Source organism: Aphelocoma coerulescens, chromosome 23, assembly GCF_041296385.1.
Source record: "Aphelocoma coerulescens isolate FSJ_1873_10779 chromosome 23, UR_Acoe_1.0, whole genome shotgun sequence".
NCBI lineage: Eukaryota > Metazoa > Chordata > Aves > Passeriformes > Corvidae > Aphelocoma > Aphelocoma coerulescens.
The window spans coordinates 7,882,107-7,905,519 of NC_091036.1; the positions used below are offsets into that span (position 1 = coordinate 7,882,107).

The 23,413-nt window shown below is 52.7% G+C and overlaps 2 protein-coding genes across 8 annotated transcripts in view; both read left to right on the plus strand.

The window, feature by feature from the left end:
• Positions 1 to 419: 419 nt before the first annotated feature.
• SESN2 (sestrin 2) lies at positions 420 to 8,519 on the plus strand. Of its 2 annotated transcripts, none has more exons than XM_068994477.1 (10): positions 420 to 541; positions 3,453 to 3,518; positions 4,315 to 4,509; positions 4,877 to 5,059; positions 5,344 to 5,553; positions 6,303 to 6,453; positions 6,623 to 6,738; positions 7,515 to 7,705; positions 8,124 to 8,268; positions 8,347 to 8,519. In XM_068994477.1, exons 1-10 carry the CDS (start codon positions 464 to 466, stop codon positions 8,431 to 8,433), a joined length of 1,422 nt encoding a protein of 473 aa, XP_068850578.1. In that variant the 5' UTR covers positions 420 to 463; the 3' UTR covers positions 8,434 to 8,519. The 2 variants fall into 2 exon arrangements, with proteins under 2 accessions (XP_068850578.1, XP_068850579.1); XM_068994478.1 differs by lacking the exon at positions 420 to 541 and adding an exon at positions 3,930 to 4,176 and having other exon boundaries at positions 1,323 to 3,518.
• A 4,014-nt stretch (positions 8,520 to 12,533) lies between these two features.
• The window catches only part of PHACTR4 (phosphatase and actin regulator 4), a 65,534-nt gene continuing 54,654 nt past the window's right edge, over positions 12,534 to 23,413 (plus strand). For 2 of the 6 annotated variants that reach the window (XM_069035876.1, XM_069035880.1), the window contains exon 1: positions 12,578 to 12,593. The gene's annotated coding sequence lies outside the window, so the exon portion shown is untranslated. Of the gene's footprint in view, positions 12,594 to 12,926; positions 13,032 to 13,181; positions 13,234 to 23,413 lie in introns of those variants that run through there. The other 4 variants (XM_069035872.1, XM_069035874.1, XM_069035873.1 and 1 more) reach the window with 4 other exon arrangements.

The following is a 23,413-nucleotide window of genomic DNA, read 5'->3' on the forward strand; positions in this document are numbered from 1 at the left end:
CGGAGCATCTCTGTGGCCTCCTCTGGGGTTGCTCCAGCAGCTCCGTATCCTTTTGATATTGGTGGCCCAGAGCCTGCCGTGCGGGGCCTCACTTGAGCGGAACAGAAAGGGTTTCCCTCAGCTTTCTTTTCCCTTTAGCCCGAGGACACATTTCCAGTACTCCCAGTGTTCAGTGGTCGGTAAAGTGCGGCTGGCGCTGGGTAGACCTGATGTCTGCGTGTTGACCACGCCCCTCCGTACTGCCATTGGTCTGATTGTTGTTTGGTGGTCACGCCCGCGAGCTCCCATTGGCCGGGGCGGGCGGGGGCGTGTCCCACCGCCCCGCGCTATGTAAGCGTGGCGGGCGCGGAGCCCCGGGGTTACTGCGGAGCGCGGGGGTGTCCGGGGGTGTCCGGGGGTGTCCGGGGGTGTCCGGGGCCTCCGGGGGTACCCGGGGCTATCCCCACCGCCCAGCCCCGCCGTGATGCTGGTGGCCGGCTCGCCGTGCAGCCCCGCGGGGCCGAAGGAACACCGGGGCTGCGGGGCCCGGCGGGGCGGCCAGGTAAGGGCTCCCGGGCTGCATCGCCCCATCCCCGGGGCACGCGGGGTGTAGCCCCCACGGGAGTCCCTCGGGGAAGGGCTGGGGGTGTGCCCTTGGCCCGCGGCCGCTGTCTCCCCACTGCCCGGGGTCACCCGGCCCCGGCTGGCTGCAGAGAGGGGAGAAGCCGGGACATGTCCAGAAACCGGCCGGGGTGCAGGAACAGTCCTTTGGCTCTTCCACTTTGCAGCGAGGCTAAAACCAGGGGTGTTGAGGAGCAGGCTGGGTGCTGGGAGCTCCTGCAGTGTCCTGGGCATGGGGCGGCCCTGTCCAGGCAGGGGGAACTTTGGGCGTCTGGAAGGGGAAACCTTGGGGTCTCCGAAGCTTCCAGGAGCTGGGCTGTATGTGGGAGCCGGGCAGAGCTTACAGGAATGGCCGGGCACAAAGGGAAGTGAGGCACAGGTGTGATGGGATGTGCCTGTCGGGGTAGGTGAGGGGCTGACAGGAGGTTGGGTGCTTCAGGGTCTCTGTCCTGTTGTTTGGCTCGTGCTGCTGTTCCCAGGCTGGGTATGGGATCTCTGATGTCCCCGTTAACCAAGACATCTGGAAAACATCTGGTGTCGCCCAGGGCTTATGCATTGTGTGGAAAAGTCCAGTGTGGAAAACTGGGGTCCTGGGGTGTCCGTGGAGTTTTGCAGGATCTCCTTGACCTTCCCAAGCAACCAGCTCGGTCTGCAACATCAGTCCACCAACATCCTGAGTATTCTGAAAAGCTGGGAGTTGCCTCTATTGGCAAGACTTATTTTCCCCCCTCAAAAAAAAAAAAAAAAAAAGCTTTTTTTTCTCTTGCTCCTGCCTTCCCCTTCCACCAGATTTCCTTAGTGACAGCGGGATTGCTCTGCAGCTTGGGGCTTTGCTTGGAGGGAGTTGTCACAGCAGGATGGTTACTCCAGAGGAGGGCTGGAAGCTAGAAATGCTGGGACAGTGGATGGAACAGACCCCAGGCAGCAGAGAACAGCAGGGAACTCACTCTGGCACCTGTTCTGACGTGAGCCAAAGCCTGAAATCAGTGCTTTGGAGCAGGCTGGGGTGAAACTGGTGGTGGCCCTGATGCTGCTATTGTCCCCAGGAACAGTTTTTGGCAGGAACATGGTTAGGAGGCACAATCCACTCTGCTGGGTGGCTCTGATGGTGTTTATTTAACTTCACCTTATCTGGGATGGTTTCCCCACACCTGACTAAGCACTGGCACCAGTGGGATTAGTACTCAGCACACCCATCTTCCTGCTCCTGGGGAATTATCTCGTTCCCCTGGTACCTCTGTCGAGACCCTCAGCCTGCTTTGTGCCAGCTGGAGCTGGGAGCAGGTTGTGTGTCTAGTGCCAGTCACAGCGTCTCAGTGCCTCAGTTTCCCCTCAGTTTGATAGGACAAGAGGAAACAGCCTCAAGTTGCACCAGGGAAGGTTGAGGTTGGATAGTAGAGTAAAGTTCTTCACTGAAAGGGTTGTCTAGTCCTGGCACAGGCTACCCAGAGAAGTTGTGGAGTCCACATCCCTGGAGGGATTTAAAAGACATGTGGATGTGGCACTTGGGGACATGGGTTAGTGGTGGCTTTGCCAGTGCTGGGGTAACAGTTGGACTTTACGGTCTCAGAGGGCTTTTCTAACCTGAACTATTCCATGGTTCTGATTCCCCATTGGTGGAAGCAGGAGGGGATATCTTATCCGGTGGTGGCACAGCAAGGGTTAAGCACAGCACCCCAAGGATTCCTTAATTCAGCAAAACACTAGGAGCCTCTTGCAGGAATGATTAAAAGCACCTTCCAAGGTCACCCTGAGATGCCACTGTAAAGCAGTGGCTGGGCTGGGGGGTTGGAATTCCAGCCGGCTGGAAGTCCTGCTGTCTGTCCCATGGATTTGCCTTGCCAGGGTCTGCTGCTGTCCCCCTGCCAGGGAGTCTCTTGGGCTGTCAGACAGTTCTTTCTCCTCAATCCCTGAGTCAGCAAGGAACAAAGGAGCCAACTCAGCAGCAGGAGCCTAATCCCGCTGTCACCCCAGTGCTTCCATGGTGACTCAAGGCAGGAGCATCCCATGGGAGCCATTGGATGAGGGCACTCCTGGCTTTGCCTTGGCTCTGTCCCGGTGCCGTGTCCCGCTGTCCGGCACATGGGGAGTGCGTGGCTGCACTGACAGCTGCTCTGGTCACTTCGTGCCATCCTACACCCCTTCCTGCTCAGGAGAGGGTGCCAGGCTGCACCTTCCACCTCCACAGGGGTTTGAATTATGCCATTATGTTCCTCTTTATGGGTCTGTGGGAGCAGCTCGTCCAGTTCACCCAGTAACTAACTGGATGCTGTGGGAGCACAGCTGCCCACTTCCAGCCCTGAGGAGTGTGAGGCAGAAAGGACCTGAACCCCGTGCTTGGAGCAGGGGGAGCCCCTCTAAGTAAGGGCTCATTTCTGGATTAACTGTGTTAATTAATTTGGAGAGGGGTGGGGGGAAATGGTGACGGTTTAGTAGCATTTTGTGCCCAGGGACGGGTTAGTGGGACCCCCGGGCGCCGTGTCTTTGCTGGTGATCGTAACCACAGGGCTGTGGCTGTGCTGCTCCTTATCCCCACTGCCGTCCCGCGGGACCCCTGCATCCCATTTCTCCCTGTTTTCCCACGGAGGTGGTAAACCACGGCTCGGGAGTGGTGTCACGGCTCCTGACCCGTGGGGCCGCAGCCCCGGTGTCCCGGTGTGTCACACGCGCCCGGGAGCGGAGCAACATCCCAGCGCGGTTTCATCAGGCGCTGCCAGCCTGACGCAAAGGGTGTGGGGGCGATGGCCCCGTGGCCCGTGCCGGGTGTCTGCCTGAGTCACCCCTTCCGGTGACGCTGACGGGGATATTCCGTGGCTCCGGTGACTCCTGGCTGCTCCTTCCTTCCTTCCTAGGAAAGAGGAATCAAGGCTCCCCGGGAACAGGCAAAGGGCCCCAGCACCTTCATTCCCCTGGGAGAGGTAAAGCGATGGGGATGGACTTGGGTGGGGGTCTCCTCCCTGCTGGGGGTCTCCTTCACCCTTCCCTGCTGCGGGTGGGGGGACAGGAAGGATTCCCAACCCCCCAATTCTTAGTGGCTGGTGGGGGTGGGATGCTGGGGAAGGAGGAAGAGGTGGAGAGGGGTCACCAGCCCGGGCAGATCCTTGTGGCATTGTGGGGGAGTCGTTCTGGAGGTTGGGGGAACAGCTGTGTTTCACCCTGGTGTTTGCCTACCCTGCCTGTGCCTCAGTTTCCCCACTCATCCAAACACATCTGTGTTTCTCCTGCGATGCAAAGACCTCCACCCTTGCCTCAAGGCCCCCCTCAAAATTCTACCTTGAAATCCCCAGGGCACCTGAGCCCTATCTGAGCACCCACGTTCACTCTCCCAGATGTTCCTCCTCCGGCAGAGATAGTGCCGTGGTTTCGTCACCGTGTTGGGGGGGCTGACCCCCATCTCCTCCCCTGCGCTCCAGAGCCCAGACAAACAACCCAACCCATGGGCTGAGCTGGACGGGCTGTGTGGGATCTGTCATGGAGACCCCCAAACACCCCCTGCTCCCTGGGGCTGGGGACAGGGAGACGGGCAGCAGGGGCCACCGGCGGTGTCCGTTCCGGAGGCGGGGCACTTCCAATGGGGTGAGGATCTGATCTTGGTGCTCTTGGGTGACTGGATCCTGCTTGTTGGGGGGTCCCCATTTAGGTTAGGGGGATGTTGGCAAGAGCAGGGGCCTACAGCTCACAGCCCTTCACTTCCCTCCTCTCCTCATTCCACAGATCCCGCAGGAAGGTGGGGAGAGCAGCCTTCACCAACTCCTCGAGGCCTTCGTCTCGGCAGGCAGGGTGGACCACGTCGCCATGGTCATGGGGCTGCACCCCCAGTACCTCAGCAGCTTCTGGAAGACCCAGTACCTCCTGCTGCGCATGGACGGGCCCCTGCCCTACCACAAGCGCCACTACATTGCCATCATGGTGAGCAGTGGGGCCCTTGGGGTGTGGGGACACAGGGGGCTGTGTGGGGTCCCAGCACTGCTGCTTGGGAGGCACTTGGGGCCCCACAGATAGGCCCCTCTCTGATCTGACATCCCAAAAGCTTGGAAGCCCCTTTGGGGTTGGTGCCCACCCAGGGTACCCCAACACCCTCCCTCCAGGACCTCTGGGGACTGGCACTGATAGTGAGGGGGGAAATCCCTCCTGTCTGGAACTTGTATCCCCAGGGAAAATCCTCCAGAAGCAATGTGGGAGGAGTGGGCTCCCTGCCTTGGCTTCTTCAAGGGCTTGGAGCAGGGTGGGGGTCCCCCGGCCAGTGCCGGGGGCTGACTGCTGGCTCTCCCCACAGGCAGCAGCCCGGCACCGGTGCTCCTACCTGGTGGGGTTGCACATGGGGGAGTTCCTGCAGGTAGGGGGCAACCCTGTGTGGCTGCAAGGGCTGCACTGTGCCCCCCAAAAACTCCGGAACCTCAATGAGATCAACAAGCTGCTGGCGCACCGGCCCTGGCTCATCACCAAGGAGCACATCGAGGTGAGAGCTGATGCTGCCAGCACAGATCCCCCCAAAACACACTGTTTGACCCCAGGCCACGTTCCTGCTTGCACAGCTCCCAGGGTTTAACCCTTTCAGGGCTGGGGGAGTCAGTGGGATGGGAAGGGGCGACTTGCCCTCAACAGGTCTATGGGTGAGGCATTTCCCAAACATGCTCCTATATCCCTGCCCTTGGCCTGCCCTTGGCTTGCCCCGGCACTGGGCTGTGGTGAGGGTACAGCTGAGGGCTGGGGGGTCTCTCCAATCCCCGCTGCGTGTCACAGGCTCTGCTGAAGCCAGGGGAGGACAGCTGGTCACTGGCGGAGCTGGTGCAGGCGCTGGTGCTCCTCACCCACTACCACTCGCTCGCATCCTTTGTCTTCGGCTGTGGCATCAAACCCGAGGAGGACCAGGATGTGGGGAACAGCTGCTGGCCCCCCTCGCCCCACAGTGACAGCAGTCCTGCCTCTGATGACAGCATGGGGGGCTCTGGGGTAAGAGGGGCTTTGCCTTGCAGGGGTGTGAGTGCACCGTGGGGTGCTGCATGCTTTATGGAGCTTCCCCTGGGAATCACAGAACGGTTTGGATTGGAAGGGACCTTAGAGCCCATCTTGTTCTACCCCCTGCCATGGGCAGGGACACCTTCCACTATCCCAGGTTTCTCCAAGCCCCATCCAGCCTGGCCCTGAACACTTGCAGGGATGAGACAGCCACAGCTTCTCTGGGCACCCTCCATCAGGGCCTCCCCACCCTCACAGGGAAGAATTCCTTCCCAGTATTCCATCTATCCCTGCCCTCTGGCAGTGGGAAGCCATTTCCTCTTATCCTGTCCCTCCAGGCTCTTGTTCTAAGTCCCTCTCCAGCTGTCCTGGAGCCCCTTTGGGCACTGGAAGGGGCTCTAAGGTTTCTCCAGAGCCTTCTCTTCTCCGGGTGGAACACCCCCATCTCTCCCAGCCTGGCTTCAGAGCAGAGGGGCCCAGCTCTTGGAGCGTTTCTGTGGCCTTTACTGGGAACAGCAGATGCTTTAGAGCCGTGCAGTACCTTCCATGTCCTACACAGGACTTCCCCCTCCTCCCAGGCCTGGGGATGGGTCATGGGAGCTGCTGGAATCTTGGCAGGACAAACACAGAGGGAGATGCTCGTTTGAGCAGCCCTGGGGGTCCCCCAAGTGCCCGCAGATCTGGACTTGGGGCCCCCTCTGGTTGACCAGGGGCAGGGTTGACCCTGCCCTGTGCTTCCCCAGGGTGTGGACACCATGCAGGAGGTAGAGGTGCTGATGGAGAGGATGAAGCTGCTGCAGGAAAACCAGTGGGAGGAGGAAGGAGTCACACAGGAGGAGATGGCAACGCGCTTCGAGCTGGAGAAGACAGAGAATTTGCTGGTCCCTTCCTCAGGTGAGGAGGTGCAGGGGGCAACTGTCGGGGGGCAGGAGGTCTCCATGGGCCAGGGGAGCCTGGGGAGGGGGGAAGGAACCAGAACCTGCCTGAGGGAGAGCAGGATCCGCTCTCCAGTGCAGCGCTGGCTCTCGTCTGGGCTCACGGCCACTGCGGTGGTGCCTTGTAGATATTTTGGATCCCTCCCTGCAGTCCAACATCCGCTGCTTCCTGGAGGACCCTGAATTTGGATATAAGGACTTCACACGGAGGGGGGAGCAGGCTCCCCCCACCTTCCGTGCACAGGTGGGTGCTCAGCCGTGGCTCAGGTCTGGGGGATAGCTCCTGCTTATCTCAGTGTTGTTCCCAGGATTGTGGAGAGTGGATGAAGAGCTGGAGCTGAGCAACCAGGTGCTGAGAATTGGGGGGAGGTGTCAACTTAGGGGGGGGACCCCCACTTATGTCCCTGGCTTTGGGAGGTGTTGTGGTTTAAGCCCTGCTGGAGATGAAACACGACACAGCTGCTCACTCAGCCCCCACTTTCTTCCCCCCAACCCAGGGAGGATAATCCAAATAAAACTTGTATGCTGAGGTAAGAACAGTTTAATAATTGAAAATAAAGTAAAATACAATAATAATGGTAAATAATGATAATAATGACAATGAAAAGGGAAAAAACAAGTGATGCACAATGCAATTGCTCAGCATCTGCTGACTGGTGCCAGACCCATCTTCCCAAACCCAGATTGGCCCCTTCCAGGTAACTCCCCCCAGTTTATATACTGGACATGACGTTCTCTGGTGTGGAATATCCTCGTGGTCAATTTGGGTCACGTGTCCTGGCTATGCTTCCTCCCACTGGCAGAGCCTGAAACAAGAGGAATAAAGTCCTTGACCCAGGATAAACCCAACTTTAGCAAAAAACCCAAACCATCAGTGTGTTACCAACACCCTTCTCATTCCAAATCCAAAACTCAGCATTGGAACAGCTGCTGAGAAGAAATTGACTCTGCCTGAAACCAGGACAGAGGGACCCCACTTTTCCCCATCAAACCCCTACCCCAGCATCCTTTCTCCATCAGGATTACACCTGGGAGGACCACGGCTACTCACTGATCAACCGCCTGTACCCGGATGTGGGGCAGCTCCTGGATGAGAAGTTCCAGGTGGTTTACAACCTGACCTACAACACCATTGCCATGCACTGCGGCGTGGATACCTCCATGCTGCGCCGGGCCATCTGGAACTATGTCCACTGCGTCTTTGGCATCCGGTACATCCCCAAAACGTGGCTGGAGTTTCTTTGCCTTGGGAAGAGCCCAGGAGGAGGTCCAGTGATTTGGTCTTGGTTAGAGTGTTGCTGCTGCTTCCGCAAGGCAAAGTGATGCTGTTGGTGGGCTTGGCTGAGGTTCAGAACAGCCCTGGGAAAGGAGAATTTAGTAAGAAATTACTATAAAGGCAGTGAGGCTCTGGCAGAGTTTGCCCAGAGAGGTGGTGGAATCCTCATCCCTGGAAGTGTCCAAGGCCAGGTTCGATGGGGCTTGGAACATCCTGGGATAGTGGAAGGTGTCCCTGCCCATGGCAGGGGGTGGCACTGGATGGGCTTTAAGCTCCCTTCCAACACAAACCATTCCATGGTTCTATGAGTGCACAAGGCTTGTGGCTGGAATAACACATCCTCTTCTCTCCAGCTACGACGACTACGACTACGGGGAGGTGAACCAGCTGCTGGAACGCAACTTGAAGATCTACATCAAGACAGTGGCTTGCTACCCGGAGAAGACGACCAAGCAGATCTACACACAGTTCTGGAGGCACTTCAGACACTCGGAGAAGGTGCTGCCCTGTCCCTTCCCCTCCTGGCAGGGTGTTTGGGGGTGCAGACCCTGTGCCCTTACCCTGCTCTCGCCATAGGTGCACGTCAACCTGCTGCTACTGGAGGCACGGATGCAGGCGGCTCTGCTCTATGCCCTCAGGGCCGTCACCCGCTACATGACCTGAGCTGCCTCTGCTCTCTCCTCCTCCTCCTCCTGCCCTGGCTGTGTGGGAAAGACCAGGGGGCAGCTGGTACCTTGTGAATTTGTCTGGAGTATTGTCTCCCTGCTTAATGGGCTTAGAGCTGTGGAAGGAAAGTGGGAGCTTCCCTGCACTTTCTTCCAGGAAAGGGGAGCCCCCCAGAAGCTCTCAGTGCTGGGAAGATCCCAAAGTGCTGCCCTGGGTTTGGCAGAGCTGTGCGTGCTCCACTGCTCCGTGCCTTTTTGGGGTTAGCCCAAATGAAGCCAAACTGGGATCTCTGTGGGTGCAGTGCTGGTGTCACAGCCCTGTGACATGTCCTGGCACCAAGGCTGCCACTGCATAGGACTGTCCCCCTGCCAGAGATGGCCAGAGGATATCATGGGCTTCATCCCTGCTTTTTGGGTCCTGCCATGGTGGGAGACACAGCTGCTGGTGGGGGTGCTGCCCAGGCACACCCTCCCCACCTTTCTGCCTCATCACCTGCGATTTGGGATGTGAAGTGCCTTTAACCTAAGTGCCAGGGCAGGAGCAGGGAAAGGGTAGAAATACCTGAGTGTGTTTTACACCTTTTTGCATTGTTTTCCAACCCCTGGCACATCTCCACTGCCTCAGCTTTAGGGGCTGAGGTGGGGAGCTGTGCTGGGGCATGAGGCTCCCTCAGCCCCTCTCCTGCTGTGATGGTGGCAGGGTGGGATGGGGTGACCAAGGCTTTATCCGGATATGCAAGAACATTCCCAGCAGCGCAGGTTGCCAGGGAGGTGTTTGTTGGGGAGCAGGATCCAGGGCCAGCAGCACCACCACCCTTGGTTTGGCTGTTGAATCATAGCTCCAGTTAAGTTATTTCTATATTTTTTGGGTATATTAACTCCTGGCTAGGCATGGAAATGCCTCTGTAACTTTGCTATGAATCTCGTTTGAAAAAATAAAATAGTTCTTTTTTTATTCTTTCTCTTCTTCCTTTTTCACTTTCCCCTTGGTCAGCCCAGGGGCTGATCCTGTATGGCATGTATAGAGGCAGGAGTCTTGCTGCTCCAGGAGTGCCTGGGAGCATCCCTGAGTTGTCCAAGGGGGGATGTGGGAGGCCTGAGTACTCCCCATTTGTCTGAGGGGGATGGGTTTGGCTTCGGTAAACCCTCCCTGTGGTGATTGTTTCCAGTCTTTCCTGGCTGTAACATCTTCCTTGAAAGCCAGGATTTGGACATGACACTCATTCCACTGTGGTGCTGGGTGGGTGAAGCAGCACTGCGGACACCCCAACCCCATGATGTGGAGCCCAGCACTTATCAGGGTGTGGGCAGGAGCCCCTGGAAGCTGCTGATAAGATCCCTGAGGAGGGGCCAGCTCTGCCTGGGAGGTGCTTCCCTTCGTGCCTTAGGAGCAGGATCCTGGCTCTGGGGCTGGTTGGAACCCTCTGGCCCCTGCAGCCATGGAGGACCTGCCGTGCTGCCCCTCTGAGCAAGCATGTGGAGGACAGTGGGGCTAGAAGGGAGGCTTGGTGAGGGTTTGCTAGGGATGTATAGGGCAGAGTCTCTATTTTGGGGGAAAGAGGTTTGAGGGCAGCTTTTTCTGGGAAACTGACGCAGGAGGACAGGGCTCCCAGGGCTTTGCTGGTTGTGCCAAAGTTCCTGGTGGACATAACAGCTGTACTTTTAGGGTGTCACTCTGTAGCACAAGAGAACACTGTGTGGGGGCCTGGGGGGCTTGGGGAGCTGAGCCAGTCCTTTAGCTCATAGCCTGGGTCATCGCACCCCCTTTGTTTTTTCAGTTGGTCACAATTATAAACCAATAAATTCCTCATCTGGGGCATAACCAAAGCCTGCAATTTGTGTACATATGTATAATTTCTCAGCAGCTTTCACTGTTGTCTTGCAGGGCCGGTGTGTTAATAATCTCCCTACCTGTCACTGATAGTTGTGATCCCAATAGATGCTATTTGTTTTTCACTCCACTTGCCCTCAATTTAAAAACATAATATGTTAGTGGTGTTTAAAACACATCAAAGCAACAGGAAATAATAATAATCTGTGCTGAAGGAGCACTTAAAGACTGGTGGGGCCCAAAGTGCTTTGCAAAATTGGCATTACTGGGGCTGAGCTGCCCTCGCTGTGCAGGGGTTCATGTGGGGCTGGAGACAAGGAGAAATATCTGTACCCTGAGTGTGGACAGCTCATTCCCTACAGATGCAAGGAGATACCTGGATCCACTGCATGGGCTGGAGATGGATAATCATAGAGCCATTGAATGGTTTGGGTTGGGGGGAAACCTTAAAGATCATCTTGTTCCAAGCCCCTATCATGGGAGGGGATAAACTGAGGCTTAAGACAAAGCAGCTGCACAACAACTGGGGGGACATTTGGCTAAAGTGAGTGGTGGGTGGGCACAGGTCTCTGTCCCAGCTCTTCCCAGTGTCCATGTCTGCTGTGGACAATCAATGCCCTGTGCTTCCATGGGATCACATACTTCCCAGTGGAGAGCAGCTACCTCAGCAAAGCCTCTGCTGTGGTCACCTCGGACTGCGATGGAGTTGAGCACCAGAGCTCCCAGTTCTGTCACTGTCTTAGCTCATAGGAGTAATCTGGCCCATGGAGCCCAAAATATGCCCTGGCATCCTCTGTGCCCAGTGCCAGCCCTGGCATAACCTACCTGTTGGTGGGCACCTTGGGGTCCTTGGAGTGCCAGCGGTGGCTGGGAGTCAGGGTCCCTCCACAAGCCCCCCTAAAACGAGCTCCATCCTTGCAGACACAGCAGAAGAGCTTGGCAGGGTGTGGGTCCACAAGCTCCCAGCCCTTTGCAAGTAAAAAGCTGATTGCTTTGGATTTAAGGTGATAATGGGGCTGTCATGATGTAGCCAACAACCTGTCCTCGCTGGGGATAAATTTGGCTTATCCCGGGGAATGTGCGGGTTTCTGGGCACCTCAAATGGCTGCTGGAGCATTTAAGTCCTTGGAAGCATCCACGCAGCAGGGATGGTGCGGCCAGGGCTGGGACCAGCTGTAATTCAGGATGTGTCCCCGAGTTGCTGTCACCGCCCGGGATCGGGGTGCCCAACCCGCACCCCCAGCTCTGAGACAGCCGGGGGATGAGCACCGCGGCGGGTGCAAGGGGGTCCCCAACACTTGCTGAGACAATGGAGGGGACAGACGGGCTCCACAGCCCGGAGCTGCCCGGATTTACAGCCCAAACCACTCCGAATCCAGCCCCGCCTCGGGAGGGCGGGGCGCTGAAAAGGGGCAGGTGGGACCGGCCCGGGGCTGGAGTTCGGGACTCGTCGGTGTCCCCCGGCCCCGGAGCCGCCGCTCCAGCGCCTCCTCCCCGCCGCTCCACGGCTTTCCCGGCTCGGCAGCGCCGCTCGCTGGGAGTCGGCGGCAGCTGCGAACCGGCCGCTGGAACCAGCCCCGCCACGATCCTGCCCCACATCCCCGCTGTGAACCTTGGAATCCCGGAATCCCAGGATGGTTTGGGTTGGAAGGGACCTTAAAGCTCATCTCGTTCCACCTCTGCCCTGGGCAGAGACAGCTTTCACTGGACTAGGCTGTGGGGTGTGTGTATGTGTGTGTGTGTGTTCGTGCCAGCCGCTCCCTCCGGAGCCCTGAGATCTTCAGGGTGAGGTTTTCCTTGCCCGGAGTGTTAGAGGCTAAATCCACCTCCGAGGTAACGCAGGGAATCATCTCAGGCTTCTGCGGGCAAACCCCAACCCCAAAACTTCATCCCAGCCCTCCCAACACCCCATCACCCCCCATGCCAGTTCTCTATGACCCCTGTCACGCTCTGACCCCAAAGCCCCACTCCTACACCCCCATCACCCCCTACAGCAAGCCCCCACAGCCCCCGATCTCCAAACCCAAAGCCTCACTCCCAGCAACCTCACCCCAACCCCCCATGACCTTTGGCCTCAGAGTCTCCCTCCAACCTCGCCCAGCACCCCATCATCCCCCTCCCGAAATCCCCTCTTGTCCCTTGACCCCAAAGCCTCACTCCAAACGCCCCCACAGCCCCAAACCCCCACGTATCCACTCTTCCCTTTTCCGGGGGGTGTGTCCTCCCTCCCGGGGCGTGTCCCCCGGCCGCACTACATCTCCCGGCATGTCCCACGCGTGGCTTCCGGCGGGGCGGCCCGGGAGCGGCGGCGGCGGCGGCGGCGGCAGGTGAGGCCGGGCGGGGGCTGGGAGCGCCGGCGCGGCCGGGGAGCCCCGCCGGGGGAAGGACGGGGCTGGAGACCCCCGGCTGGACCCTGCCGAGCCCCCTGCCCAGGGGCAGCGCTTTGGGACGGGGGCGGAGGGCGAGAGGGGGTGGTCACTAGGGGGGACCCGGGGGTACCTCGGGGACCCCGGGGATGCCGCGGAAGGGCTGGGGCTGTGCGGGCGCTGCGGGCGGACCGCGCCGGGGGCGTCCCGGGGGGACGCTGCACGGGAACCGGCTCGCGGGTCGAACACACCCCGCACGCCGGTTCTGAACGCAACAAGCGGAGTTCCCGTCCCTGTTCGCTGCTGTCCTCCGAAGGACAATTCGGAAACTCTGAACGGCTTGGTCTGGGACTACAGTAAACCCGGTTTTTTGTCCCTCCTGCCCTCCTGTGCCTTGCTGTGAGTGTTTCCAGCTTCCCCAAAGTTCTCTCTGAGGCAGCCCGTTGGTATTTCTTTGTTTGCTCTCTCCTGCCTTAATGTTGACTGAAATTTGAAACGTCCCCGCTGTGCTTTCTGGCTTAATTGTTCTTTCCCTCTGTTTGCATGCAGATGAATTATTTACCTCTGTGCCTTGCATTGGGTTGTGTTTGTCCAGGTGGAGGTAGGTGAGGGCTTGGTGCCCTTCTCTGGGGCTGGAATACTGCAACAAAAGTGAATGATGTGAGAAGGTGCTCAGCTGAGGATGAAATGAACTATAAAGCTTCTTAAGCTTTAGAATATTCAAGTGCTGCTTCTACAAGCCTAGAAAGAGAAATGGGAGTCAAAGAATCCCAGAATGGCTTGGTTTGGAAGGGACTTTAAAGCTCCTCTTGTACCACCCCCTGCCATGGGCAGGGACACCTTCCACTATCTCCCAGGATGCTCCAAGCCCCATCCAGCCTGGCCTTGGACATTTCCAGGGATGGGGCAGCCACAGCTTCTCTGGGCACCCTGTGCCAGGGCCTTCTGACCCTCACAGGAAAGAATTTCTTCCCCATATCCATCCAAATTTCCTTGCGTAGTTTAAAACTGTTCGCCTCGTCCTATTGCTTTCTGCCTGCGTAAAAAGTCACTCTCATTTTTATAATCTTCTTTCAAGTATTGGAAGGCTGTAGTGAGATCTCCCAGGAGCCTTCTCTTCTCCATGTAATTGCTTCTTTATTGCTTAAAGATACCTGGAATTGTGCAGGAGTGAGTGTTAAACTTGAAGTTTTCCAGTGTTCCCATTTTTCAAAAGCAAGTCCTGGGCAGAATCAGGTAAGGGGATTGATGATGTTTCCATAGTCCACTCTTGGGGTGGGTAAAGGATGTTCAGCTGAGTTAGTTTCATGTGCTATAGAAGTTGCAAGGGGGTGTAATTAGATTCCTCTCACTGCTGCGATTTCCTCAGGAATGCCTGATGCTCTTCAAACAGACCTTTTAAATGAATCCAAATTGCTTTTAAGAGTAAACAACACCTAAATCGTAAACTTAGATGGTTTAAATTCCTATTTGTGAAGACTGCAAAAAAGGGCAACATAGAGCCAGAATGAGGCCGATTGTGAGGGACAAGGCTGGCACAGTTACAACTGAAGCTGAGTATTTGGACAGTGATGGCAACAAAAGCCCTCTCTCATTCAGAGTAGGTTTAAACCTGTTCTTGCAAACAGTGCTGGAAATGACTGTGCTGTTCTGTGCCAAGTCAAGGTGGTTTCAAATGTGTCAGTGTGTCCTTTCACAGGTGATGCTCTTATCTGATAATGTATCAGAGTGTTTTTGCAAGGAACGTTTTCTTTCTGGATTACCAAGAAATGAGCTGTGTCTGAGGCACGGAGCATACTCAGGTCCTGGGAGATGTAGCGGGAGTCCTGTTGGGAGCACAGGGCAGTGCCACAAACAAGGGGAATGTGATTGCATCCTTGTTTCCATGCTGCTGGATCAGTGATCTGTGATTATACAGCCTTCTACTTCATTCAATCACTGGTTAATTTGATTTCCAGTTTAATTTGATGACAGTTTTGAGAGCCAAATCATTTGTATTTAAACAAATGGCTTTTATTTTGATCAAATTTCATTGTGTTTGGCATGTGTTGGAGCATTATATGTATTAAAAATCGCTGAGACTGTGGTTCCTGCAGGTTTATTAGCTGGTGATGAATATTCAGTTACAAGCAGTACAAAACCTGTGTCTGGCCGGGGGTGGGGGGACTTAAAGCATAACTGGGTTTTTCTGGCTGGTCTCAGTGATACAATGAGTGAAGAAAGCTGCCAATATCCTTGGGATCACTTGGATTACCTCAAAACGTCATTTTTCAGGCAAAACTGGAACTTCAGGCTGCAGGGAAGCTGGTAGGGCTGTTGGGGGCAGAGACGTCATCTTGCTCCAGCATCCATTAAGGTGGGAGTGGAGATGCCCTGGGTCATTCATAGTCAGTTCCCTAATTCTCTTTAACAGTGATTTTTGGCATACAAGTGCCATGTGGGTTTATTTTTCTGAGTGTGAGAATGCTTTTATTTTTTGCTGGCAAGTTTGGAGCCTGTGGAAGACTAATGGATGTGCAACTGTGGCAGCGTTGGGCCTCAGCTTTGTGTCGAGGGGAAAAAAGCCGTTTCAGAGATCTATTTTTATCAGTTAATTAGTTGCTCTTGCTGACGTGTCAGTGCTGTGGTGATAACTAGTCCCAGTTCTTCCCTGCGCAGTGGGGTCATGGTTAGGCAAGGAATGCAGCAGCCAGCATGGCTGCTCATCCCCATGGCTGGAAGGTTAACTCCTTCCAAACTGTGCCCCTGAATCCAAGGGCAGGTTCCATGTGAGGAGTTGGCATATAGACATACAGAATTTTGTCAGTCTTCAGCAGAGGTGCTTTCCCAATGGTGACTGCCCTTAATTTTTTTTCTCTCCCTGGAGGACTTACTGTGTTTCAGTAAGAGCTGAGGTGTGGAGGTTGCTGTGATTTGCCAGTGGCTGGGTGACAGGCCTGGAATCAGAGGTAAAGGGCTGCAGTTTTCCCAATTCTTGCTCTTATCTGCTGATTTTGAATGACTCAGGACGATCCGTCAGGGTTGGAAGGTGACCAGGCAGAACATCTAGCAGTGACACATTGGTATTTTGCTCTTTGTAGATGAGGAATTGCTGTTTTCCTGATTTCAAAATGACGAAGCCCTTAACCTGAAAATTCTTGTGTTGTTCATTCTATTGCTTGTGGTGTCACTTGTTTTTGATTCTCAGCCGTGCTGAGATAGGGAGGTGAGAGGCAGCTTTGGTCCCAGCTATACCCTGGTTGTCGCTGCCTGAATTTCTTTGTTTATTGGTGACTCTCTGCTCTTTCTGCTGAGGATGGGATGGGGGAGGGAGGACTAATTATCTCCAGAGAGAGGCTTTAAATGCTATTAGCCAAAAGAACAGGCTTCATCTCCTAACTTGAATGAGTTGAGAGAACTAACATGAAGCACTGGTGGCAAAGATACGAAAATTGAGAGCAGTCCGAATGGTTTCTCTCTGCTGACCCCTGAAAATAGATTTATTATTTCTTTTCCCCCAGCCTTTGGCTGGCAGCAGCTTTGGAGGAGTGGGGGAAGGGGTAAACAGATTGTTAACTTTATTCTTTTGTGTTTGTGCTTTTGGCATACTGATTCCAAAGCACAGTTAGGAATTGCTCACCTACCAGCTGCATGGGGAAGTTCTGCAGGCGTGATGGGAAATTCATTATCAAGGACTAATTAGCCACAGCTGCTGAGTGTCATGGGGCAAAACAAGGTGCATACTGATGAGGTCGGTTTGTGCAAGCCTGGCACTTCTGTGCTAAACAGATAGTCTGTCCTTTTGAAACACTTTTGGGAAAGATCATTGGACTTTGGTAAAGCTTAAGTGCTGTTAGACCTGAGGGTTTGAACCTTTTCACATTTCTGGAGCTTTTAGCTCCAGAAAGCTGCTGCTAAAAGCAGGAATCTCTTGGCTGCCAGTACCTAAAGGTTTTCCTTTAGTTAACCAATCCCCAAGAATTAACCCCTTAATTAGAGCAGCGTTGCCACAGACTTAGTTGTTCAAAATCCATCAAGATTAATCCCCACCACTGATTTAAACCAGAGGCTGCCCCATATGGGCTTCCTTCATCACCTCACACTTGTCTGTGGGAACAGTGAACCTCTCTTAATGTGCTTTTCTCTCCTCAGTTCTCTCCCTTAGCTTTTATGGGTGCAAACAAAGAAAATTTGGCCCTAATCGTGCAGAAAAGCCTTGATTTGTAAACTCTGATCCAAGTTTGGGAGGCACTGACTTGTCTGGTGTCTGCACAGTGTTTAGTGGTGGGCCATGTTCCGACCTCTCAGTGTGTGAACACTGTGTTGCAGAGGGTGACTTAGCAAAAAAAGAGGTTATTGCTGGATGTGGCCTTGGGGCTGGTATCACAAGCTGTGTCTCAGGCTGTGCTCATGGAGGCGAAGCTTCCAGAGGTGTTTATGGATGGGGGATAAAGCCAAAGGTTGTTGCCTTTGGAGTAGTTGAGCTTTAAACAGTGCATGTCACTGTGCCTGTTTTCAGGGGACTTTGGCTGTACTCACATGCCTTTGAAGGCTGTGTTCTTTTGACTAATCCTTCTCTCCTACTCAAAATCAAATCAGGGATGTCTGTCACCAACTGAACTCACTGCTGTAGGTCGGTGGGATTGGCTGTTCTCACTGTGCCTCCTGGAAGGGGGATTTGGTCAATGTTATTTCTGTGTTGGCAAGAGCTCCCCTGCAGATGCACAAAAGTGCTGCTGGTGGTGTGTTATTGATTCCTCTCCTCTCCAGAGCCGTCTAAAAGTTTTTGCTGGTTTGCTGCAGTGCCAAGATCCTCAGGAAGCAGGTTTGCAGGTACAACTGACACCTGCCAGCCTTCGGATCCCAGTGCAGGGGAGACTGTGTTTGTGCAGGGATAGAAGCAAGGTCAGGAGGGTTTGAGCTGGTCTTTGCTGGCTGCCTCAGGTTCTGTGGGAATGCATTTTTAAACCTGCTCTGCTGCAATGTTGACAGTGGAAATCTGGATGGATCCACAGAATATTTGCTCCTTGTTCCTGGATGGATGACCTTGTGCTGATGAGGTTATCTTTATCAGCTGAGACTGAGAAGGAGGATAATTACTGAAATGGTGACAAGCTGTCACATTTGTGCTAGCAAATTTGGGCTTTTATTTTTGGCAATATTAAGTTTAGTGTCTGTTACAAACCAGGTGTAATTTACTGCTATGTGGGAAACAGGAGAAGCAGGAAAAGAGCTGTTACAGAATCACGGAATATGCTGAGTTGGAAGGGACCCATCAGGGTCATGGAGTCCAACTCCCACTAGATTTGTTCCCTTGTAAAGGGTGTTCGTGTGATGCCAGAGGAGAACAAATAATTAGAAGCAAAGTCTTCTTCGCTTACATTTTTTGATTAGCAGCAGGTGAGAAGTGGCATGTTCCCTGTAGGGCCACGGAAGCTTCATTTACCTTGTGCTAAGAGTTAAATTAGTGCTTATATCCTACTCCTGACTTGCTCTGTATCCTGTTCCTCCTGCCTGTGGATCAGGGCCAGAGGGGGGCAAGGTCATAGAATTTTTCATCTTGTACTTCCAAATCAGTTTTTAACAGACCCACAGTTATGGACAGAAGCCACCTGTGATTGCAGGTGTCTGTAAATGGGATTTCTCCTGGCTCAGCTGCACCTTCCTAAAGCAGTATCTACTTCTGGGTGAAATTGTCAGATGAGTGTGTCCAGTTCTCTTGGCTCATACTGTTTTCCAGCAGTTTTGGAGTTAGTAATGGCTTCAGGCCACTTGGCTTTTCTGTACCTGTTCAGATCAAGGTAAAGGCAGTTAATAGAGGGCCAGCAGTGCCAGAGCAGCAAGGGAAACTTGAGAAAGTCTTACCTGGGACCTAACATTATAAAAAGTGGGGTTTTGCTATTATTATTCTATTTCACTTGTCTTTTATAAATACAGGATTTTTTTCCTGACTATGAAGATAAACAGTTTGCAGGGAAGAACTTTCCTGGACTGGAAAACTTCGTTCATGCAGGGACTGCTCAGTTGCTGATACCTAATGTCAGGCTGGATTCTTCTGTCCTTCAGCCAGCAAGGCTGTTATTTGGCATTGTTAAGTATCCAGTTTCTCTGGGGGTGTTGGTGGGCTTACACAAAATGCATCTGGAGGAAAGAAAGGGGGGAATTTTCAGGTTGAATTTATTAAGCTGGCTGTGTGAGGTATCCTGAATGTGCTGCAGTCTGGTCACCTGCTAAAACCTGTGTGAGTGCATCAGGCTGGGGAAGTGGGATGGATTGTTGTGAGGCTGCTGGATCCCCAAAATCAGTGTGACACTAGTGATTACACTAATCAGTATTATTCCACATCTGCTTCTAGCCTCCAAATGAAGCCTTCAATCTGTGTTTTAATGACTGTGTTCTCTCTGCTTATCAACTGTGAGTCCAGGGAAAATAAGGATGCTTAGGTGGACAGGAGGCATGGTTTAGCTCCCAGCGATGTTGCTGCCGTGGTGTTTGATGTCAGGCAAGTCACTTTTTCCTTGTTTCATCCTTCTGTCTATCCTCTCCAAAATTACCTGTGCTTAGTGAGGGTGTAGTCATCCTCCTGTTTATAGCTAGAGGGACAAATTAATTAATCTCAGCCTTAAGGGCCATAATTAGCAGCCAGGTTCTACTGGTCTAGTCCCATCCTGCTCCGTGTCGCATGGTGTGTAGGCGGGCCCTTTAGTAAATGGAATATGAATAACAGGAGGAAGTGTTTGAATAGCAGGTATGTTGGGTAAGTCCAGCATCAGCTGTGTTCAGGGAGTTGTTTCTTGATTTTCACCTTGTCCTGTATTTTGTGAATGTGTAATTTTAAGTTTTAACTCTGCAGTTTTTTAATTTAAATGCTTATTCAGGTTTCACACTGGGCTTTTCTGCCTGTGGATCTTGCTTTTTGTATTAAGTTCTTTTGCAAGGGGGGATTTTTAAGAGCTTTTTTCAGTGAAATAGAAAAAGGGTTGCCTTGATACTGCAGTAAATTGCTGCTGCTCTTGGGAAGTGGGATTTATAATGCTGCTGTGCTACATTTCAGCATGGAAGGGGAGGTGGGGGAGAAACTACCAGAAATCCATTTCTCATTTAATATGGAATTGCATAGGTGATACTCTTGCATGGAGAGCAGCAGTCCTTGCATAAACACTGGGTACACTAACATTTCTAACTAGTAAATTTATGGATAATCTCTTCTTTTGGAGGATTTATTTAGATTTGAGAGCATTAGCCTCTGGGAAAATTAAACCTCTTTTAAATCCACTTTGTTCAGAGACTAGACTGAGGAACTGCTGGTAAGCCCTGCTATCTTCCTACTGCTTTTCTGTGGGCTTGATTGGAATTGCCGTGCAGGGACACAGCTGGTCCAGAGGCATCAGGGCTTTGGTTTTAGGTGCTTTATCCAGTTGTGGCAAAATGGATTTGGAGCCTGTTTGCTGTTCCTGTAAGGGGCATGTGCAGCTTTAAGCACTGCCAAAACCAAGAGAGCCCCTAAAACAACCAACCCCAAAGGTAAGAAAGATGAAATATTTGTGGGAGCTGAAATGTCTGGATAAAGCCGTTTTTCTGCATAATGCCACAGTTTTGGGGGGCTGGTGGCAGCTGAAGTATCGGTGTGCTGGGTGCTGCTGTGCCTGCCGAGGTGTACTTTTGTTTCATGTGGCTGATTCATGATTCTGTGTATTTAATCATAGTTTCTATAGCAGTGAAATCTTTAATGAGCAGGTGGAGTTTGCTCTTAGTCCATTGCGGGTTCGCAGGAATGTTGTGGCCGATTCATTCCTGTGTTCTGCTGAGCAGAGTTGTTTCATAGGGGATAATATTGAAGGCTATTCTGTGTTTCTGGTGCATGTAATGAGTACTGAAACAGCTCTTTCATTTTAATAGTATTACTATTTTTAATATTATGAGCATGAGCATTGCTTTGTCCTGTGATGTGTGGCTGCACTGCTGAGTAAATGCAGGGTAGGATTCCTTATGTTGATGTGAATGTTTATCTTACTACCTTTTGATTATCATTTAAGATAATTGAACCTGTGATTGTAGACTTGAGTCTTCCTGTGTTCTCCACAAACCCTTCCCTCAGGGTTTGATATTATCTGTTGGCTCTTAAGTTACTGGGACACTCTTTACAACTGTGGTTTAGTCCTGTTGTACTGAAAGCTCAAATTCTTTGGTATTTCCAAGGTGACTTTGCTGCAGGAAGTAGCTTTCATTCTTAATGCCAGCATCAAGGGGTTTGATAATGTGGTGGGTCGTGGTTTTGTGTGGATTTAGAGCCACATGTCACCTTGCTCTGGTGTCCTATAAAATATGTTGAGTTCTTGAACTTGGAACAGAACACCGATCCTGGAGAAGGGCACTAGCTAGCTGTTGGGTCCCTCAGTGGGATGAGAGTCCTTTGGGATGGCTGACAGTGCTGCTGCTGAGTTTGGCTTCAATAAAACCTCATCTGAAGCTGGTGTTACAGTTGTTTTTGCGGAAGAGTGACAGTTTAATGCTTGTCTGCATTGATCATACCCTCTTCATCCTTCCCCTCTTTTGAGTGTGAGCACTTTAAAAGCAAATAAAGCTTCCTCGTCCAAAATTCGGGTTCTGATGTGGCATGTGACTTGCTTGTGACAACTAGGGCAGTTGAAACAGGAATCTGTTGGGAATGGATTTGTATCTCCATTAAACAGGAGGGGAACGTGTCCATTGCCAAGAGTCTGTTGGAGATGTTGGCTGAAAATTGTTGTGTTTAACTTCCTGTGCGTGGGGCTCAGCAGCAGCAGAAGGCTGACTTTTGCCCATGTCCCTGAGGTGAATCATGTATGGGGTTAACCTGCTGTTCAAAATGCAGCATTAAAGCATTTGGCAATGTAGTGCACGGGGAACTGAGGTTGGTGGGTGCCAGCACTGCTCAGCTCTGCAGGTGCTATTCCTGTCTCCTCCTCCATAGTAAGTAGCTCCTGCTTTATTGTGGGTGTCCCTTGGTGTTGGAGATCAGAAGCTTTGCATATTAGGCACACTGTGTGCAGGTAAAGTGGAAGTCCTGGTTTATTTGCCATTTCTTTTAGTGTTGAAGACAGGAACACTTTGTTCCCTGCTTTTGATTGTAGCAGTTTGGAGTGTGAGATCTTCCAAGCTTGATTTTGTGAAGCTTTCTCACAGTTGCAGGCTTGATCTTGGAATTTAGTGTCCCTACAAGCTCTGTCTTCAAAAAGAATTCTTTCTTGGGAGGCTGTATTTGTGCTGGCTGATAGGAACCTAGCTGAGCTGCCTGTAATCACTGTCTGGGTTTGAAGTAGCCATGGTGGGATGAAATGTTTGCTGCCTTTCAGTGGAGTGCTTGTCAAATAGTCTCATTTAGTGCACCCAGATTTTTAGCAGATGGGACAGATTTCTGTGAGCCTGGGCAAGCGCCACAATTGTTTCGCAAGGTGAGACATTTCTCTTTTGATGGGCAGGAGAATTAATAATGCTGTGTGATTCATACCAGTGATGAATCTGGATCAGATTTGGATTTTTTTTTTTTTTTTCAAGGACATTAGCATTTGTCTTCAAAGAAAGCCAAGTTGAAAGCCAAAACTTGACAGAAGCAGTTCCTGAGCTGTTCTGATGGGATGAATGAATCTTGTGGATAGAGATCCCCATACACTTGAGGAGAATTGGTCTTGGGCAACAGGATCACTGTGCTCAGAAACTCTTCCCCTTGTGCTTGGGGTTGCACCAGGGCAGTGCTGTGTGGATAGGAGGGCTGAGCCAGCCCACAGCTCCTGCAGGGGCAAGGAGCTGTGGGACACCAGATCTGCATTAGGTGTGCTGGGGCAATGATTAACTACGGCAGGAATCCATCCTGTGGGTAGCCAGCTCCTAATGGAAGTGTTCTGCAGATGGCCAGACTTGCCAAACAGCACAGGAACCACAAGGAGGGGGGAGCAGGGAAGGAGATGTTGGTGTCTGGTGCTTGTGGAGCTCAGTGTGCACTGCAGGAACAGCCTCTTGCACTGATTTTTGTCTTGGCAAAGGCAGCAGTATCTGAGTGAGTATTCGGCAGTCTCTGGTGGCCAGGCCTCCATTTGCCTAGAACAGTCCTGTTCCTGCTGCGAATCCAAGGCCACCTTAAATGCCACCACACTTGAGGGATTACAGGGCAGGTCTGGCAGGAGTGAGAAAGGCAGAATTCAGGCTCCATTTTAGTGTTTTATTGCCTGCTCTCAGGGCTATCACTTCCTTTGCAAAGGGGTTATTTCCTCCCTGCGGCATCGCCCTGGATGGGAGCAGGGTGTGCAAGAAAGTGAAAATCTCTGGTGATGACTGAGCCATTGCATGTTAAATTTAGTCATTTGGGGACATGTGGGGCAGGTGATGCATTAGTCAGATCTCAGGATGTGATCTGCCAGTGGAGGGACATGGTCCCCAAAAGCCAGAGTGTACTTGTGTGTTTTAGCAGATTGCAATTTAATTGGGCTCGGAGTGAGTCTGAGCTGTTTGTGTGGCTGGAGGATTGCTGATTTATGTCGTGATCCTTTAACAAAACAGCTCTGGTGGAGGCAGCCTCTGCCATCGGGCTTTGTGTCTCAGCAGCACAAAGGCTGTGCTGGAAGCAAAGCGGGTGTCTGTGTGCCTGGTGTGTCCATCTGGGCTGGCTGAGAGAGAGCTGGAATTTGGAAATGCCTTTAACTGTGTGGGGGGAGCAGGTGGCTTTTCATTGCCGTGATTTGTTTATTCTGGTATAGATAGGGGCAGGGTTTTGTTGCTGTCTGTTGTTCCAATAAAGTAGGAGGAATGAGAGGTAAAAAGTGTGG